The 20351-nt window shown below is 51.0% G+C and overlaps 1 protein-coding gene across 2 annotated transcripts; it reads left to right on the plus strand.

The window, feature by feature from the left end:
- Positions 1-170: 170 nt before the first annotated feature.
- On the plus strand, positions 171-20116 carry JPT2 (Jupiter microtubule associated homolog 2). 2 transcript variants are annotated; one of them, XM_055340390.1, is made up of 5 exons: positions 171-280; positions 6091-6239; positions 11720-11862; positions 16528-16576; positions 17436-20116. In XM_055340390.1, the coding sequence occupies exons 1-5, from the start codon at positions 237-239 to the stop codon at positions 17615-17617; spliced, it is 567 nt and encodes a 188-aa protein (XP_055196365.1). In that variant the 5' UTR covers positions 171-236; the 3' UTR covers positions 17618-20116. The 2 variants fall into 2 exon arrangements, with proteins under 2 accessions (XP_055196365.1, XP_055196366.1); XM_055340391.1 differs by having other exon boundaries at positions 17693-20116.
- Positions 20117-20351: the final 235 nt, after the last annotated feature.

Raw genomic sequence — 20351 nt, forward strand, 5'->3', positions numbered from 1 at the left:
GTCGGCGCCCGAGCCCTGAGCGGCATCTCTCCTCACCAATCGGCTGCGAGCGCGGCGCGAGCCTCGCCGGGCCTCTGTTCCGGGGGGGCCTGGGTGGGGCCGGCGCCGCGATAGGCTGCGGCCGCGTGACTGGCGTCGCCGGCGTCCAGTGGGCGCGGGCGGGCTGGCCTTGGGCGGCGTGGGGCCGGGCGGGAAAGGCCGCGAGGCGAGCGAGGAGGCGCCGGGCTGTGGGCGACATGTTCCAGGGCCCGGAGACCGAGGGCAGCCGGGCCGGCTCCAGGTGCGTGGCGGGGGTTGCGGGGGCGGTGACCTCACAGCCGCGGCCTCCGTGTCCCGGTGCGAGGGGCGGGCGCTCGGCGGGGTCGGGGCGGGGGCGCCGAGAAGAGCCGTGGAGGGCGGGGGGGCCGGGGGCCGAGGCGCGCAGCCCGCGCGGCTCCCCGGGCCCGCTCTCCTTCCGCGTCCAGCGCGCCCGTCCTCTGCCCGGAGCCGGGGACCATGCGGGTGTGTGCGGGGCCGCGCCCTCCGCGACCCTGTGCTGCCGCGCGTGGGGGTCCCCGTCCTGGGCGCCCTCGGGGTCCCGGTCCCCTGAGCCGCAGTCCCCGCCCCTGACCCCGGTACCCCCCTGTGGCCACAACCCCCGCGGCCACAACCCCCGCCCCTAACCCCGGTCCCCCTGGGGCCGCAGCCCCCGCCCCTAACCGCGAGCCCCCTGGGGCCGCAGCCCCCGCCCCTAACCCCGGGCCCCCTGGGGCCGCAGCCCCTGCCCGTAACCCCTGTCCCCCTGTGGCCACAGCCCCTGCCCCTAACCCCGGGCCCACTGTGGCTACAGCCCCCGCCCTAACCCCCGTCCCCCTGTGGCCACAGCCCCCGCCCCTAACCCCCGTCCCCCTGGGGCCGCAGTCCCCGCCCCTAACCCCGAGTCCCCTGAGGCCGCAGCCCCCGCCACTAACCCCTGTCCCCCTGGGGCCAGAGCCCCCGCCCCTAACCCGGGGCCCCCTGGGGCCGCAGCCCCCCCAACCCCTGTCCCCTGTGGCCACAGCCCCCGTCCCTAACCCCTGTCCCCCTGGGGCCAGAGCCCCCACCCCTAACCCTGGGCCCACTGTGGCCACAGCCCCTGCCCCTAACCCCTGTCCCCCTGGGGCCAGAGCCCCTGCCCCTAACCCTGGTCCCCCTGTAGCCAGGGGCCCCCTTAGGCCAGGTGGTGCCCTACCCTGGTCCTATAGTTTGGGGACCAGGCAGTGTCCTCCCTCCACTGCTAATGGAGAATCAAGCCAACTGCAAGTAATAGAAGCAGAAATCCAGTTGTAGGCTGGGACTGGGCTCCAACACCCCGGACAAGCTTAACTTCTACTGGCCTGTGGGTCGCCCGGGAAATTAGAATTGCCAGAGCTCGAGAGAAGGTCTGCCTTGGCCCTGGAGGAGCCACCTTACTCTGTAGATCGCAAGGGGCTTAGGTGCCCGTGAGTTTTCTTTACTGTGATCCTCTTCTTCCCCTAGCCGTGCCCTGAAAGTAGAGACTGTGTATGTGACAGCTGTTGAGTGAATACCATGTAGGGTGGCTAATTAGTGAAAGAACTGCTTTGACTTGTAGTTGTAAGTCAAATCCTGTAAGTCTGGAGGGATTAGGTCAGCGTTCAGTAACACACCTAAGTAATTAGTCATCAGAGCGTGGAACAATGAGTAGCAGTCACACGTCCAGATGTGTACTGATGAGGGCCGGAGACGCAAAGCCGAGCGCTCCGAAAGCATCCAGGTACTGGTGCTCGAAACCATCCAGGTGCTTCCCGGCTCTCCCCCTCCTGTCCTCTGGGTTCATCCCGTTTGTCCACACGGCCTGGCACCGGATGCCCAGAGAACATTGGAGTTCATGAATAAATGCCCTAACGATGGTGTCACGTTGACTCTCTTAGTTTCAGAGCCCTTGCTCTAAAGTAACAGCCCACGCTGCTTCGTGGGACTGGTTTTGGAGAAGGGATTACGGAAAGGAGGTTGAAGAAGTAAAGCATTCTGCTTGGCTGGATGAGTAAACATAATTAGAAGCTTCTGCTTAGGATCCGTCAGACGGTTTGTGTTTGAGCAGCCATCTTAAAGGAATTGGTTCGCTGGACGGGCCTTGTAAGGCCTCACATCACATTTGGCTGTTGAGGGAGGGAGTCAGGTGGGTGGTTGTAGGATCGCCTGGCCAGGATTTCCGCTTTTAAGGCCCTGCAGCTTCTGTTTTCTTGCTGAGGGGTTATCTTGTGTTAAAGGGACTTTGAACTGTCAAAAGGCATCATGCTTCAGCCATCCCTGGTCTGAGGTCATCCCTCAGCTATAAAGGATTTATCCAAGTCTCAGCAGTCCCCAAAAGCTTTTCTGAAACACAGGCAGCAGCTCTCGGAGGGAGGATCAGGAACTAGAGGTGAGAGTGGCTTTTGTTTCCCTACCTCTGCTGGTGCCATCGTCCTCTTGAGCTGTATCTGTGGCTTTTCTTTGTTATGAGGCTTCTGGCTCCTCTTGTGTACTCTGACTTTATTAGCATATGTTGAGGGATAGAGAAGAAGGGGATGTAACCGCAACCCCCCAATGCTCAGAGCATTGTAAGTTCTGAGCTCACTAGTACCCCCGTCTCCTCCCTGTAATCAGTGTCCTGGTGGTAACCGCCCTTGAGTGGGAGCCTGGTGAAGGCCACACTGAGCCATTGTTGTGGGTTCTGTTTGTATCAAAATAACCTCTTTGGGGGGCCGGGGTGGCCCTCCCAGCGGTTTAGTGCTGCCTTCAGTCCAGGGCGTGATCCTGGGGTCCCGGGATCGAGTCCCGCATCGGGTTCCCTGCATGGAGCCTGCTTCTCCCTCAGCCTGGGTCTCTGCTTCTCTCTGTGTGTGTCTCTCATGAATAAATAAAATCTTAAAAAAAAAAAAAAAACTCTTTGACTCTTAGTCCCCGTATTTGAGACCCTGTTGGGGCAGCCGCTGCGATTTGCATGACTGCTACAGGCCGGGAGACCCTAGCACCCACCCCGTTGTATTTGTGATGAAAGTGTCGCTGTCCCTTTCCAGGTAGCTTGGCCATTATGCACAGCGGTCCATCTGCTACAGCTTTCTTCGCTGCCACTTTTCTTCCCTTGTTTTCAAAGTAAAGTATAGTAAAGTTCAGGGATTCCAGGTGGCTCAGTGGTTGAACGTCTGCCTTCAGCGCAGATCATGATCCCGGGGTCCTGGGATCCAGCCCTGCATTAGGCTCCCTGCTCCGTGGGGGAGTCTACTTCTCTCTCAACCCCTGTGTGTATACGTGCATGTGCACGCTCTCTCAAATCTTTAAAAATAAAGTAAAATTCAGAAAAGTACACAGAATAATGTAATAAACATTGTATTTCCACCACTCCAAATTAACATTTGGTCATTTCCAATAACCCTGCTTTGCATCCTTTGCCTCAGGGTACCCTTCCCACACAGAGACCACAAACTGGGCCGTGTCTCCTCCACAGAGATCTCTGGAATTCCAGTAAGACTCAGCGCTCCGTGGCATCACTGATAGGAGCACTAGAGGGCCCAGCCCACCCACCCCCCCTGCTCCAGGCACAGGACTTGCTCTCACCCATATTTCTGTGCACAGGGTCAGATGCAGGCTTCCAGCAATGGGTGCTTAGGGCCTGTGCTGAGAGTGAAGCCAGGGTGCAGGGCAGAGGGGACCGGGAGATGGCAGGGATGCAGAATGAGTCCTAAAGAGCTCTGAGTCAGGACAAGTCAGCGTCATATTGGAGCAGGACCTGAAAGGTTAAAAGAGCCATGTTTCAAATAAGTGTAAAATAGGGATTTTTAAATCAGCAGGAGGCTTGATGTTAAATTCAGTTCAGTTCTGAAGATTACACATCCCCACCCCCCTTTCCAAAGAGATGGCTGTGGAGTCCCAAGCGTGTCGGACCTGCTGTAGCCAGCCACAAATCTGGAGACTGTCACTGTGACCAGTGATTTATAAATGGTTGCAGAAGTCAGCTGGCCCTACCGTGGCCACTAACAAAATGTGTGACTCGAGGTCTTGTTAATACTTTTTTGTTTTTAAGATTTTATTTATTTATTCATGAGACCACACAGAGAGAGGCAGAGACACAGGCAGAGGGAGAAGCAGGCTCCATGCAGGGAGCCTGAGGTGGGACTTGATCCTGGGACCCCCGGGGTCACGCCGTGGGCTGTAGGCAGATGCTCAACCGCTGAGCCACGCAGGGATCCCTTCTTAATACTTTCTGAATTTAAGTGTGGTTAGTGGTTTTTTTTTCCCTTTTTTTCTTTTTTTTTTTTTTTTTTAATTCTTTTTCTCAAACTGAAGTGACTTTTTTCCTTCATCAAATTATCGAGGAACTACTAAGTGCTGAGTCAGCAGCCAGGGACCCGGCGCCGTGTGGGAGGCCTGCCAGCTTGAGCTGACTTCGTGGTTGATGAGCCCGGGCTAGGCTGGCTCACTGTCTGCCCTCTCTAGCGCGGAGGGGTGCTTCTGCAGGCCTGGTTTGCAGCCAGAGAGCCTGACAACCCCCTTCGCCTTAAATTACAGCAAATGATCGACTCCCTTTCTGGTTGTTTTGAGGAAACCGGAAACATTTCAGATGCCCTGTTCTTCTTGTGAACAGTCGTGGGCAGCGTTTGTGCAGTGTCGTGGCTTTCACGCGACATGGAGCTCTGCATTTGGAAGTCCGTCTCCGTGTCTGCAGTCCCAGCCAGCCCTGTTGCCGAGGCCCCAGGAAGGAGCATAGGCCTCTCACCAGTTGAAAATTTTTAAAGATCTCTGTGGGTTTTCTGAAAAGATGCACAGGGCCCCGGCCTGTGACTGCTGTGCTGGTGTAGTCTGAAGTCCTGGGGTGTCGGGGCGAGCTCTGTGACAAACTAATTCTTCGGTTATGGCAATAAAAAGTGACTCAGGGTCCTGGTCTTCCACTTGCAAAGTGTTTCCTGTGGACCTCCAAGGGGTGCATGGTGGTCTCCTCCAGTCAAGATTTGGGGTAGGTGCTGCTGTGGCTGCCTGAGAGGTCTCGGGGTGCACATGGCACCTGCTGCACATGTGTCGGTGTGAAGAGTGGTACTAGGGCAGCCCCGGTGGCGCAGTGGTTTAGCGCCGCCTGCAGCCCAGGGCGTGATCCTGGAGACCCTGGATCGAGTCCCACATCAGGCTCTCTGTATGATGCCTGCTTCTCCTCTGCCTGTGTCTCTGCCTCCCTCTCTCTCTCTCTCTCTCTCTGTCTCTATGAATAAATAAATAAAAATCTTTTTTTTAAAAAAAAAAGAAGAGTGGTGCCAGCAGGTGTGCCCTCTGACCTTTGTGACGAGCCTGCCGTTGTCAGGGGACTCGAGGACGGGAGATGGCTCTCCTGTGTGGATTCTGCACATTAGTCCTGACCCTTGTTTTCTCAAGAGGCCTTTAGGAGAAGCCAGAGGGTGTAGTCTGAGCTCTGGAGCCAGACTGCCTGGGTTTGTGTTCTGGTTCTGCTACTTCCCACGTCACGTTTCTAGTGACGCTTCTTTGTCTCAGGTTCGTCATCCATGGAAATACTGGCTCCCTAGAGGGTTGCTGGAAGGCCCATGGAAGGGTGGACGCAGATAGTAAGCTTTTAGCAGATGTTCTGAATGTATTTATGGTATTGTCTTAATTTTTTTAATCTATTTTTTAACTCCTATCTACAACAACCATGGGGCTCAAACCCATGATCCTGAGATGGAGAGTCACACGCTCCACCGACTGAGCCGGCCAGGCGCCTGAGTGTGTTTGTAGTATTAAACACTCGTGTACTAATTAAAATCAGCATTAAAGTTAGTAAATGTGGGTCAGTTTGCCACATTGTTTTAGGGAAACTAATTTTACATAGCAGGAGATCACAGGAATAATCTCCAAGCATATACGTTTCTAGAGGGTTTTTGGCTTAACCCCAGTAGACAAAGAGAACTTTCAGGACAGTAGAGAAGTTTGCTTGTTGTGTGGCTGGCTGTAGACAGTCCTGCCGGTGCTAAATAATCGCGGTGTGGACATGAGAAGGCACACGTTCCCTGCTTAGTTGCGCTGGACCGCCTGGCGGGTGATAGCCCCATCAGCCCTCTGTGTCTCACACTTGCTCTGTGCTCCCAGGGCCACGAAGCCCCCAGGAGGAGAGGCCAGCAATCTTTTTGGAAGTCCAGAGGAAGCTGCTCCTTCAAGCAGGCCCAATAGGATGGCATCTAATATTTTTGGACCAACTGAAGAACCTCAGAACATCCCTAAGAGGACCAATCCCCCAGGTATGGGCCTCCCTGAATCCTCCATCCTTTCACCTCTGCTTGTTCTGTTTTATGCTGCTCTTTTGATGACATTTTTTTATTTCTTTGCATTGACCCCTTTCACATATTTTCTGGCATAGGTTATCCCTTGCTGTCAGAGGATGTAAGGATGGTCTTGTTCTTTTACTTGCTGTCTTGAAGGTGGCTTAGTCATTCTTGTTTTTTGTTTTTTTTTTCCTAAGTTTTATTTGTCTTAGAGAATCTCAAGCAGACTCCATGCTGAGCATAGAGGCCAACATGGGGCTTGATCTCGCGACCCTGAGATCATTACTTGAGCAGAAATCAAGAGCCACCAAGGCGCCCCCAGCTCAGTCATTCTTGAATCCTCCTTCCTATGTCGGCAGACCCTGGCTGAGTCCAGGCACTAAGGAAACAGAGACAGATGATGGGATTCTGGTTCCTACCAGGGAGGCTCTCCCAAGTTTCCCACAGGCACCTTGCGATTCCACAAACTTTGTGTAAGTTGTGCATATAAACATTTTTCATGAGACACCTGGGTGGCTCAGCGGTTTGGCTCCTGCCTTCAGCCCAGGGTGTGATCCTGGAGACCCAGGATCAAGTCCCGCATCAGGCTCCCTGCATGGAGCCTGCTTCTCCCTCTGCCTGTGTCTCTGCCTCTCTCTCTGTGTCTTTCATGAATAAATAAATAAAATAATTTTTTTTTCTTAGAGTGTTTTGAATCAAATAGTCAATGGGATTGAAACTCTAAAAAGGGTAACACAGTCCGTATAGTTCTTTAATGCTGATCCCACTTCCAGTAGTCACAATGGGAAACAGTCTTAAAAAAATCTTTTTTAGGCTGATAGACTATCCAGTTGAGTGACCAAATGGTGATAGTTACCTAAGGAGCTCTCCTTTCTCTATCCCAGAGGGAAACCTAGGTTTGTCCATCCTTAAAGATTTTGAGAGGCCAGACGCAGGAGTCAGTCAGTATTCCAGGTAGATAATAAACCCATCATCATCAAAGCTAGGACTGCTCCTTACCTACCTTGCTGTAGTTCTGGGTGCAAATATTTTTTGACCAAACTCAGGAACAAAAGCATTAGATTCAAAAGCTAGTTTTGTGTTTGGTTGTTTTTTGACAGAGAGGGTGGGGGTGGAGGATTAAAGTTGTGGATATAGTAGAAGCAACAGGTGGTTCTTTTTTTTTTTTTTTTTTTTAAGATTTATTTATTCATTCAGAGAGAGAGAGAGACAGGCAGGCAGAGGGAGAAGCGGACTCCATGCAGGGAGCCCGATGTGGGACTTGATCCTGGGCCTCCAGAATCATGCCTTGGGCTGCAGGCGGTGCTAAACCGCTGCGCCACCAGGGCTGCCCTGCAACAGGTGGTTCTTAAAAGTAACACTCTCGTGGTTTCTAGCGTACAGGTGTGGGGGTGGAGTGGTCAGCCCTGCACATCCTTCGTATCACCGATAGCAGAAGAGGTACAGTCTGTTAGCCCGCGTACCTGTAACGGGCTGCTGGCTCAACAGTGTCTGGAGCTGCCCCTGGGGTGTCCAGGTCCCTGGAACATATGGCAGTTTGGGGGTGGTGCCACTTTGCAGACCCCCAGCCTCCTGTGGTTCCCCAGCGGACAGCCTGGGCCTCTCATGACCAGAGAGAGAGAGAGAGAGCACTTCTATGTAGCGCGTGGTCACAAGATGTTGTGACAACCGCCAGAACTCGGTTCCTGCTTCTCCTGGCGCTATTGTTTGGGGTCTGTTTTCTGTCCTGCCAAGTGCTCTTTGAAAACGATCTGTGATGGGACATCTGGGTGGCTCAGCAGTTGAGCATCTGCCTTTGGCTCAGGATGTGACCCTGGGTCCAGCCTTGAGTCCCGCTTTGCCCTCTGCCTGTGTCTCTGCCTCTCTCTGTGTGTCTCATGAATAAATAAATAAAATCTTGAAATGAAGGAAGGAAGAAGGGAAGGAAGGAAGGAAAGAAAAAAAAGACCATCTGGGACAGATTCTCAAGGGACGGCTGAAAGGGGCAACTTCCAGTGTGCTCCCCTGCAGCTGACCTGACTCCTGCCCTCCGCTGAGAGGGCCTGATTGAGAAATGTGTCCAGGATGGAGGGTGTGATGGACATTAGCCAAGGATTGTCATACCCAGTGGTTCTTTACCCTTCACGGGTGGGCCCTGCTGGTTCCTGGCTCATGTCTACCCCACAGTGTACTCCCTATTCTAACTGGTGGTTGAGATGTGGGGACAGTTTGGTATTTGCCGGGGGCTGTGCTCACTGCTTTCCATGTATTCATTGGGTCCCGTCTGCACTCGGAGGAGGTGGGTGGGGCCCCAGGGAAATTCACTGCCATCCCCGGAGCTCACACCCAGGTGTGGCACAGTTAGCCTTGGATCCCAGCTTGCCTGACTCCAGAGCTCACGCTCTTAACTTAGACCTGAAGAATGAGTTGGGAAAAGTGTTTCAAAATGGATTTGCTGGATTAGCTTAAAATGTTGGTGGACACTCTGGTCGTAAGAGGGCCCAGTGCTCACCACTTTGCCAGCAGGGTGTCTATCTTGCATTTTGGTTCTGAAAAAAGGCTATCTTACGGGCACCTGAGTGGATCTGTCAGTTAGGTGTGTGACCTTGATTTCAGCTCAGGTCATGATCTCGGGGTCGTGGATCGAGCCCCACATTGGGTTCTGCGTTCAGCATGGAGTCTGCTTGAGATTCTCTCCCTGTGCCTCTCCCAATTACATGCATGTGCTCACACTCTGATGTAAATAAATCTTTTTTTTTTTTAAGATTTTATTTATTCATTCATGAGAGACAGGCAAAGACACAAGCAGAGGGAGAAGCAGGCTCCATGCAGGGAGCCCGATGCAGGACTTGATCCCAGGACACCAGGATCATGCCCTGGGCCAAAGGCAGGTGCTAAACCACTGAGCCACCCAGGGCTCAGGGATCCCCAATAAATCTCTTTAAAAAGCATATCTTGAATTTATCTTTATGGCTGAAATCAAGCACCTTTTCCTTCTTCAAAGCTGAGTTCATCTTTCTGGTAAAATGCTGACTAATAGACATGCAGGGTGATTCCGTTTTATAAAGTGCAGAAATAGAGCTCCGTTGTTCAGAGTTGGGTATACACCCAGTAAAAAAGTTTACGGTCTCCAGGAAATGCAGGTGTTTGGTGACCTGGGGTGTGAGGAAGGACACCCAGGGTTCTGGAAGCCAGTCTTGCTCTGTACCTTCCAGGTGGTAGTTACCTGGGTGTTGTTATTTGTGATTATTATATCTTAGAAACATTTGTTATGTTTCATAATTTAAAGACAGTTTTTTGATGAGCAGTGTCTTTAGCCAAAAACTTTATTTTTTAAGTATTTTTAGCCAAAAACTTTACATTGAGTTACTTTTATGTTTCATTTTTCAAAACACTGAATGAGCTTTTTTTTTTTTTTTTAAGATTTTCTTTATTTATTCATGAGAGACACAACAAGAAAGAGGCAGAGACACAGGCTCCATGCAGGGAGCCTGATGCTGGACTTGATCCCTGGTCTCCAGGATCACACCCTGGGCTGAAGGCAGATGCTCAATCACTGAGCAACCCTGGCTTCCCTGAATGAGCATTTTTAAAAGAATTAAGCCTTTGTTGTACAACCGGAAACAGCACAGTATGGATGGAATGCTTTCCCCAGTTTGTGGTGGAGACATTTTTGCTGATGGCAGCCCTGCAGCATCACTGAGGGCTCATTGTGCCCGGCACCCTCTGCCTGCTTGACGTGGATTAACTTGCTTATCTCACCAGTGGCCCTGGGTCAGTACTCTTGCTCCTTGTGGCCTCCTTAGGGTTGATAGATGAAGCCAGGAGGTTTAGGCCACGTGTTCAGGCTCAGAGTCAGCAAGGGACCGCACAGGGGCTTCACCTGGCAGCCCAGCACCGTGCAGTGTGGGCGTCTGCAGCCCCCGGGGCGGCGGGCGGCCTGTGGGCATCAACATGACAGGGCGTGCGTGCATCTCGGGCACAGGCAGCCTCACATTCTTGGCCTGTTCTCCAGCCCCGAAAGTGCTGCTTCCTGTGCTCTGTTCCGGTCTTTACTGGGCTTGCACTCCTCCACGTCCCCAGGAAACTGCATCCCCAGGGCCACTCTGGCTGCAGGCACCCTTACGATGGGTGTGACAGCCAGCAAGAGCTCGAGTCCTTCCCCGGGGAGCCCACAGGGTCTAGTCATGCACGTTGTGTTTGTTAGTGGCCTGGGCGATTATAGCCAGGAAGTGACTGCTTTCCATGTGGGTTCTTGAAAAGAGTAAGTAAAGATGAAAGTTCTGAGAAAGGACATGCTAAGCAGTGTTGAGTCCCACAGCCCATCAGTCCCTTGTCCTGTGCTCACGGCCCATATAGGGAGCCGCATTCTGGGACCGAGGTGGGGGTGGATGGTGACCCCTCAACGTATATCAAAACCTCGCACCCTATGTAGATGGTTTCGTGCCTCTTTTCACCGAGCGGTGTATCTGTCCTGCAGAGTTCCCTTATCACTACGAGGAAAGTAGAGTGAACGTCTATTGAGCATTTATGTCCCTGGCAGCATTCTAGGCACCTGATGTCTGAGCTGCTGTGAGCCATTGAAGGGACCAGTGAAGCTCGTCCTTCTGTTTTGCCTGTTTGACAGTTGAGCATCTGGGGGCACAGAGAGGCCAAGGAAGCTGTGTGGTCGGCCCACCCCTTAGTGCAACACACCTTTCTTTCCACTTCTGAGATTGTGAGTCCTCGGTGCCCCAGGGCCACGAGTGGTGGCCCACCTCCAGTAGCACAGCTCTCTGGGGAAAGGCACTGGCGTTTGCCAAGCAGAGAGGCGGCCAGCTGGTGGTGTGCGGCAGCCGTCTTTCTGCCTAACGGAGGAGTCCGGGCGTGGACTTTGATGTCTGGCCAGAATCATCAGCTCATGAGAAGTTCCTTGTCAGAAGCATGTTTTCGTTACGACTCATCGCATCGCCTAGAGCTGCATGTAGGATGTTAAGTGTTCATAATTTGCTGACGTATCTATTTGTCACTGGGAGTTCCGGCCAGAATGAGGTCAGAAGAATGACTAATGGTGTTATTTTCCAGATTACAGGTCTGCCTTGAGTATGGCGTGTTGTTAAATTCAGTTCTATCTGACCTAAAAATGGAATAGTTGTTTGCTTTGAACATAAAGAATTTTTCATGGGTTTGATGAAGACGAGTCTTTAACAGGACAGCACAAGTTCAAGGTTAAGGAAGTTCTAAATGGGAAATGCTGTTCTATGCCATCTTACCGTCTTGCCTCTAGGGCCCAGCCCAGGAATGAAGGTCCCAGCAGGCCCCTGATAAAGGCATAGGTCTTTAGGAACCCTCACCAATGTCATCACCCCCTCCTTGTTGGCTTCAGCTGGGGACTGGCACTGGGTGTCCCACGAGGGCAGGTCCCTGAAATAGTGAAGGTGGAGGGTGGTGCCAGGTGGCTGTTGTGGGTTGCTCACTGTGTGTAATTGTTTCTGCAGGGGGGAAAGGAAGTGGTATCTTTGACGAATCCACACCTGTGCAAACTCGACAGCGTCTGAACCCACCTGGTGGGAAGACCAGTGACATTTTTGGGTCCCCCGTGGCTGCCACCTCACCGTTGGCACACCCAAACAAACCCAAGGTATGGGCTACATTCAGGTAGCAATTGTGAAAGTAAGAGAAACAAAAATTGAGCTAATGACTCTTTGAAAAGGCTCTCAGGTAGGTGTGGGTGTTACCAGGAAGAGGCTGAGTAGCCAGCGTGGATTTTGCTGAGTGCGGTCTTTGTGGTGGTTCCACAGCCCCTCTGAGTCCACAGAGAAATGCACCCCCTGCCGTGGGCTGCTGCTCCACTCTGCCCCAGGGCACTGAGGCTATTAGAAAATTTCACTGCTTTTAGTGGTCATCACTGAGTACAATAACTGCATTGGATTAAAATTCAGCTGGTATTTAGATTTCTTGGGTTTATAATAATATTTTTAAAAGTCTAATTTGGGGTACCTAAGTGGCTCAGCGGTTTAGCGCCTGCCTTTGGCCCAGGGCATGATCCTGGGGTCCCGGGATCAAGTCCTGCGTCGGGCTTCCTGCACGGAGCCTGCTTCTCCCTCTGCCTGTGTCTCTGCCTCTCTCTCTGTGTCTCTCAATGAATGAATAAAATCCTAAAAAAAAGAAGTCTTAATTTGGTTGGAGAATGGCAGGAGACAGAGTGTGGCACCAGCCAGTGTCTCTACATGAGCTATGCCCCAGGGGGGCTACTGCTGAAGCAACTTTCCTTTCAGCCAGAAATGAAGAAGGAGTAACAGTTCACGTATCATCACTTTGCCGACTTTAATGAAATCTTGTATCTCAGTATCAGTTAACATCACAAAACAAGGGACAACCAAAAATAACCTCCTTATGAAACCTTGTAGACCACCTTTAAATTCTTGTTGAAAGGGACGCTGGGATGGCTCAGTGGTTGAGCGTCTGCCTTCAGTCCAGGGCGTGATCCTAGAGTCCCAGGATTGAGTCCCACATTGGGCTCCCTGCGTGGAGCCTGCTTCTCCCTCTGCCTGTGTCTCTGCCTCTCTCTTTGTCTCTCATGAATAAATAAATAAAATCTTAAAAAAATTTTTTTTGTTGTTGAAAAATCAAGCCCAAATCAGACCATACCTCATATTAATTGGTATCACTGGGACTCAGAGTAATGCAAAATAGAGGACTTGTCATAGCAATCTCTAGAGGGCAGTCAGTAATCCTGATGATTAAAAAGGGATTTTTGAATAGATTTCCTATCAGCGCCTGGGTGGCTCAGTTATGTGTCCAAGTCTTCAGTTTGGCTCAGTTCATGATCTCAGGGTTGTGAGATGGAGCCCTGCATCAGGGTCTACGCTCAGCCTGGAGTCTCCTTGAGATTCTCTACACCCCACCCCCAAGGGAAAAAAGAATACAGTCCCTACCAAAGTCCCAACCATTTGGTTTAGTTTGGTTTGATTTTATTTTTCTTGAAAAAAAATGGAAAGACCTATCCTAAAATTTATAGGGAATCTCAGGGGACCCTGAATATTAGCCAGACAGCATGACAATGAAGAACAGATTTGGAGGCTTCTCACTTCCCAGTCTCAGAATCACTACAGAGTTTCAGTCCAGACAGTGTAGTGCTGGCCTAAGGGCAGACCTCCAGTCCCCCAGAGTAGAATGAAGAGCCAGCAAATAAACCTGCACACCTTTGTGCAGTTAGTACTTCCACAAGGGGGCATGGATCACTTGATGGGGGAAGGACCTCCTCGTCTCTTATACCAGTGCCTCCGGGACAACTGCATCTGCACATGCTGGAGAGTAAAGGTGGACCCTCAGCTAACACAGTATATAGAAGTCAATACAAATAGATCAAAGATGTAATTTAAGGCCTCCTAAGATTCTTTTAAGAAATGAACAAATCTTTACAATCTTTTTGTTTTTTTTTGTTGTTGTTTTTGTTTTTTTTTAAGACTTTAAGTAATCTCTATGCCCAATGTGGGGCTCAAACTCACGACCCTTGAGATCAAGAGTTGACACACTTCACCGACAGAACCAGCCAGGTACCCTGATTCTTCACAGTCTTGAAGTGGTTTTGGCAGTGGTTGACACCAGGAGATAGGCAACAAAATTTAAATAAAGTGTACTTCGTTGAAATTTAAAACTTTGGGGTTGCCTGGCTAGCTCAGGTGGTGGAACATGAGACTCTTGATCTTAGGGTTGTGAGTTTGAGCCCCACGGTGAGTATACAGATGACTAAAAAAATCTCTAACAAAAAAATTTTCAAAACTTAAAGTGCATCAAAAGATAGTATCAAGAGAGTGAAAAGACAGCCCACAGAATGGAAGAGAATACTTAAAAATCCTATCATCTGGGGTGCCTGGGTGGCTCACTGGTTGAGTGTCTGCCTTTGGCTAAGGATGTGATCCCGGGGTCCTGGGATTGAGTCCTGCATTGGGCTCCCCACAGAGAGCCTGCTTCTCCCTCTGCCTGTGTCTCTGCCTCTCTCTCTGTATGTTCTCATGAATAAAAATTAAAAAAAAAAAACTAGGGCAGCCCCGGTGGCGCAGTGGTTTAGTGCCACCTGCAGCCTGGGGTGTGATCCTGGAGACCCAGGATCGAGACCCACGTCAGGCTCCCTGCATGGAGCCTGCTTCTCCCTCTGCCTGTGTCTCTGCCCCTCTCTCTGTGTGTCTCTATGAATAAATAAATAAAAAAATCTTAAAAAAAAAAAAAACTAATGCTATTACTGATAAAGGCTTATTCTCCAAAACATGTAAGGAATTTGCAAAGCTTAGCAACAAAATGACAGCCAGATTCAAAAGTGAAGAAAGGACTCGAATGGACATTTCCCCAAAGAAGACATACAAACGGTCAATAAACATAGAAGAAGATGCTCAGCATTCTTAGATGTTTGGGGGAAATGCAAGTCAAAACCACAATGAGATTCTTCTTTGCACAAAACAACCAGTAAAGTTGAGCTGACATTGCTGTTGGGAGTGCAAAGTGTTGCACCCCCGGAGGGAGACAGTGGACAGTGTCCGAAGTAGGTGACCCAGAACTTACCATATGATCCTGTCGCTTCACTCTTTTTTTTTTTTTTAACACAACAGATTTTTGGTTTTTTTTTTTTTGTTTTTAATTTTTATTTATTTATGATAGTCACAGAGAGAGAGAGAGAGGCAGAGACACAGAGACAGAGACACAGGCAGAGGGAGAAGCAGGCTCCATGCACCGGGAGCCCAATGTGGGATTCGATCCCGTGTCTCCAGGATCGCGCCCTGGGCCAAAGGCAGGCGCCAAACCGCTGCGCCACCCAGGGTTCCCTGTCACTTCACTCTTAAGTGTACGGCCCAAAATGTTGAAGACAGTCATTCAAACAGGTAACTTCTGTACCTGTTTTGTTTTGTTTTAAAGATTTTATTTATTTATTCACGAGAGACACACAGAGAGGCAGAGACACAGGCAGAGGGAGAAGCAGGCTCCATGCAGGGAGCCCGATGTGGGACTTGATCCCGGGACTCCAGGATCACGCCCTGGGCTGAAGGCAGGTGCTAAACCGCTGAGCCACCTGGGGATCCCCTACACCTGTTTTTTGTTTTTTTTTTTTGTTTTTTTTTTAATATTTTTATTTCTTTATGATAGTCACAGAGAGAGAGAGGCAGAGACACAGGCAGAGGGAGAAGCAGGCTCCATGCACCGGGAGCCCGATGTGGGATTCTATCCTGGGTCTCCAGGATCGTGCCCTGGGTCAAAGGCAGGCGCCAAACCGCTGTGCCACCCAGGGATCCCCCCTACACCTGTTTTGTTTTGTTTTGTTTTGTTTTGTTTTAGTTATTTATGATAGTCACACACACAGAGAGAGAGAGAGGCAGAGGGAGAAGCAGGCTCCATGCACCGGGAGCCCGACGTGGGATTCAATCCCGGGTCTCCAGGATCGCGCCCTGGGCCAAAGGCAGGCGCCAAACCGCTGTGCCACAGGGATCCCCCCCCTACACCTGTTTTAATAGCATTATTCACAGTAGCCAAAAGGCAGAAGCAAGCAGCGTCCACCAATAGGTGAATGAATAAACAATATGCTACACACATATAATGGGATGTTACCGGCCATGAGGAGGAATAAAGATGCACCCGGTTCATGGATGAACCGTGACAACACAGTTGTTTGATAATTTGACCAGGTGTTAGGCTCTTAAGGTGTCATTTAGTTTCACAGTTGTGAGGGTGCTATTACGGTTATGGGTTTTTTTTTAAAGGACTTTTTTTTTTTTTCCTAAAGATTTTATTTACTTATTTATTTGAGAGAAAGAGTACATGCATGCGCACAGGGAGGTGCAGAGGGAGAGGAAGAAGCAGGCTCCCCACTCAGCAGGGAGCGGGATGTGGGGCTCAATCCCACACAACCTGGAGATCATGACCTGAGCTGAAATCGAGAGTCAGGCACTTAGCCGTCTGATCCACCCAGGTGCCCCTAAAGGACAGTTTTAAAAGCCACTTACTTAGAATATTTGTGGGTGATTGAAATATCTGGGATTTGCTTTAAAAAATAATCTCCCAAAGGGTGGAGGGACCCTGGTTGGACGTGTGTGACTGAGATCTGATGGCGGTGAGTCAGCTGCTGCTGCTGTAGGCTGCAGAGTGTTCATGGCACTGCTTCTTCCACTTTGCTCATGGTGAAAATTCTCCACAGTAAAAAAAAACATGTTTAAAATTTAAAAATAAACCCCTTTGTGCCCTGATTGTCCTTATCCATTTGAATGAGGGTAAAATGTCTGAATCATGTGCTGACCTAGGCTTTGCCTTATTGCAGGACCACGTGCTCTTGTGTGAAGGAGAAGACCCCAAATCGGCCCCTACAGGTGAGCTGCTATTTTGTGTCCCTTCCTCAGGGTGCTCCTGCGCTGGGAGAGTTGCTGGTACAGCCCCAAGGGTGAGAGGGAATATTCCGTGACCTTCCTTCCAGGCCTGCGGACAAAAAGAAGCAAGGTCATGTGTGTTGCCAAGAGGATACCTAGTATTTGAAGAAGGCCAGGGAAATGGGCTGTTATTTCAGGTAGAAAATTTGCCAGCCTCTCGCTAAGCATTGGAGGTCAGCCTAGGTCGACGGCCAGGGCTCCCCTTCTGGAAGCTGATCTCATGTAGTGAAGGGCAGGGCTCTGGAGCCTTTAATGAATCCGAGCAAGTGCAGCCCAGGCTGTACTGATGCAGAAGAGCAGGGCCGGCGGGGGGCGGGGAGGAGGGTGGGGAGCAAGAGAGCCACAAAGTGAGAAGGGAGACCGTGAGGCCCACCCAGGGCAGGGGTGCTGCCTCGGAGCCCCACCTCGCACTGGGCAGGGGGCATTCCTTTATCTAGAAAGTCCGAGTGTGAGGGTCAGCAAGCCTTGCATCAATCACCTTGCTGGATCCCCAGATAAGGTGAGCTCCCTCTTCTTTCTGTGTTCAATTTGAGAATGTTTATTTATCCTTGATGTCGAAGAAAGGGGAATGGGGTCCAAGCAGTGTAAAGAAATAACTTACTCAGGAATTTATTCGGGACTTTGTAGTATGAAGGCCCAGGTTTGTGCCTACTTCAGGAACGATCTCTGCTAATCAAAGGCTTCTTGGGACAAGATGGAAGCCTTGCTGGGTGCTCTCCTCTTTTCCCATCGTGACCGGCCAGCCAGCCTGTTTGGTCCATGGGTGGCCTGTAACGGCATGGCATGTGACTTTGTCCCACAGCCGCAACGAGCATGTCACCCAGAGAAGAGCCCGGTGAGAAGGGAGGCCCTGGAGAAGCAGGCCGCGCCCAGCAGCCTATGCCCACACTTGACAGCCATGAGCCCAGGCTGGGCCCAAGGCCTCGTTCTCACAACAAAGTCCTCAACCCACCTGGAGGCAAATCCAGTATCTCCTTCTACTAAGAGAGGCTGCTGCTTCCCCTGTAGCCAGTTGAGAAACCGAAGAGATAGGATTTCAAATACTATAGTTTCTTTTAGTCCACAGGAGCCCGGTGGGGAGAGGGTCTGCTGTGTATCTGGGGGCACCGCTCGGGCTCTGCTGCAATCACAGCCGCGGAGGACCTCACCCTGCAGACTGCCAAGAAACCTCTCGGTGGGGATGAAATGGGACTCACTGGTAACTGCAGATGTGACGGGACTGTGTGAGGGGCGTGGGGGCAGGTGGCACCCAATGGCGCTGAGGTCCGGGGACGTGGGGCTGCCCACAGTCTCGCCACATGAGCATGCCACTGGTTGCCTGGGGTCCAGGAATCACCGACACGGTAGCAGAGTTTAAACTTGAAGTCTTGGCAAGAAAATAAAAAACAGCCTGTGTGTTGCTGGTGGTGAAGGAGTGAGGCATGGGCCAAAACACTGCTGGTGGGGACCAGGGGTCTCTGGCTGGCCCCTCAGGTCCTCACCCCGTTCACCGCGGGACCATCCCTGTCCCCGGGCCGGCTGCCGTGGGCCCCTGCTGCCTCCTTTGCAGTCAGCCCCATGTGTCGCTCTGCACGCTTCCTGAGCCACCTCGGTTGCTGGTCCTCGGCAGCTGTCCACAAAAACCAAAAAGTCGTTCTCAGTCTCATGCTTTACAGAAAGATTTTGTGCCCTGATCCTCTGAGGTGCTCCGTTTCTGCCATCTGCCAGCTTGGCCAGACCTTACATAGGATTCAGGCCGTTCATCCCCAGGCTGGTTTGGCCGTGAATTCTTCCCTCTTTTCCTTGGCGGCCTCCAGTCTAGGCCCGTGCCTGGCTCCAGGGATGCGGGCAGCTCCCTTCTCCAGCCACGGCTCTTCCTTTTGGCGAGCCCCCTGACTCCTGCAGCTACAGAACCTCCCACATGCATCCAGGCAGTGGGGTTACCTAAGTCTTCCATACATCTTTACTCCTATTGACAGTGGGAAGGAGCGATGCTTCTTAGGGTTGAATCTTTAATATTATCTAAAGAGCTTTCCTAAAATACCAGCTTTACCTAAGTAACTCTTGACTCTGCCTTATTTCTTGCACCTTTCTAGGAAATAGTCAGTTGCTCAGGTACAACCAGGAGGAAAAAAGTTTGCTTAGCTGCTCTTTCTAAAGCTTTGTAGAACCTCTCAGTTTCCAGAAGAGACCTGGAGACCTGGGGCCAGAAAGTAGTTTGACATCCAAGTCCCAACTGGCCTATTCCCTGATACTTGCCGGCAGAGATAACAGGCTGGCCAGGGTCCTGTTGCCTCGGTCCCCTCAGGCGAAGGTTCTCCCAGTTGGCACCTACAGGGCTACCGTCTCTGTCCTCACACCTCACATTGGACCAAGGGCACAGGCTTTGGGTGGGGGCGCCTCTTGGTATGAGTGCCTACAAAGCTAGTGCCAGGTGCTAAGAATACCTGCATCATTACAGAAATTCAGAAAAGCAACAGCGCTGCGTTTCATCACACCCACAGCGGCTTAGTCACTTAAGTGCCTGCCAGAGCTGCCTGCCGAGCTCCACCTTTCACACCTGGCACGCTGGGGGGATCTGCACGTGGCTTTGTCAACCAAAGACACTTTTCCTCCTTTCCACTGCCCGGTTCACTTGGGAGGCAAGAAACTCATTCCATGTGACTCTCAAGTCCTGTCTGCACCCTGCAAATGGTCATTTATAGGAAAGTTGTTTGGAATTCAGAACATTTTTTTCCCCATTAGAAAAAGTCATTAACGGTAGTTAGGGTTTAAGCCCAAACACACTAACTTTTGCTTAACATGATGTCCTAATGGTAAAAATGAACTATCGCTTATGACTGTCTTGTGGTTTTTAACATGCAAGAGACTGATATGTGAACGCCAGGCTGAATTGCCAAGAATGCTGCTGTCATAGTGCTGGTTCCCGTGGCTTCACCCCTGCACTCGCTCTCCACCCAGTGAGAGGAAGAGCTCCCTCGTTCTGTCCATAGCAGGGATCTTGGGTGGAAGTGGGGAGCAGAAGTAGGGATGGAGGCACAGGGGAACTGAGCAGGAGCCTGAGCCTCTGCGCAGTACAGACGGGTGCCCTCCCTTCCTGCTCTCCCCGCCTTCCCTCCCTGGGGCTGTAGAAGTGGGTTTAGGTGCCTAGTAGCCTGGTCACAGAGAAGCAGGAGACGACTTCTACTCCTGTGAGCCCGATGGACGTGGCCATTTATATTTGGGAAATGCTCGATACACCAGGGACTGCCTGTATTTGGAAGGTTCATTATCTCAGCATCCTGTTCTCAACCTCTAAGCTGCATTTTGGAATCCTTAGTCCGTATTTTCATTAAGCCTTAAAACGTTTTTTAATGTGCATTTGGTGCCAACTTTTTTCTAGAGCTGTATCAAAAACGAGAAATCTGTACTCACATCACAATGTAGTTTTGATAGGGGTGTTTTGTTTTTACAAGACAGGATTGGGTATAACCATTGAATTAAACGTAGCAATCATGTCCTCGATGTCTTTGCTGGTCAGTTCTTTGTGTGCATGTCCACGCGTACTTTCCTTAACACCTGTTGTCCGGTGCCTGAGCCCTATCCTTGCCTTACAGCTTTTCTGTGGTGAAGGGCTTTGCCTTTTTCCCCCCACTTAGCCAGAGGATGCCCAAAATAATCTTCTCAAAGATTATGGATTTAAAATTGTTAAATTTGGAAACCAAAGACAGCTTTGAGTAGAATGAGCAGGGATATGCCA

The sequence above is a fragment of the Nyctereutes procyonoides genome, unplaced genomic scaffold (assembly GCF_905146905.1).
Source record: "Nyctereutes procyonoides isolate TBG_1078 unplaced genomic scaffold, NYPRO_anot_genome, whole genome shotgun sequence".
NCBI classification, from domain to species: domain Eukaryota; kingdom Metazoa; phylum Chordata; class Mammalia; order Carnivora; family Canidae; genus Nyctereutes; species Nyctereutes procyonoides.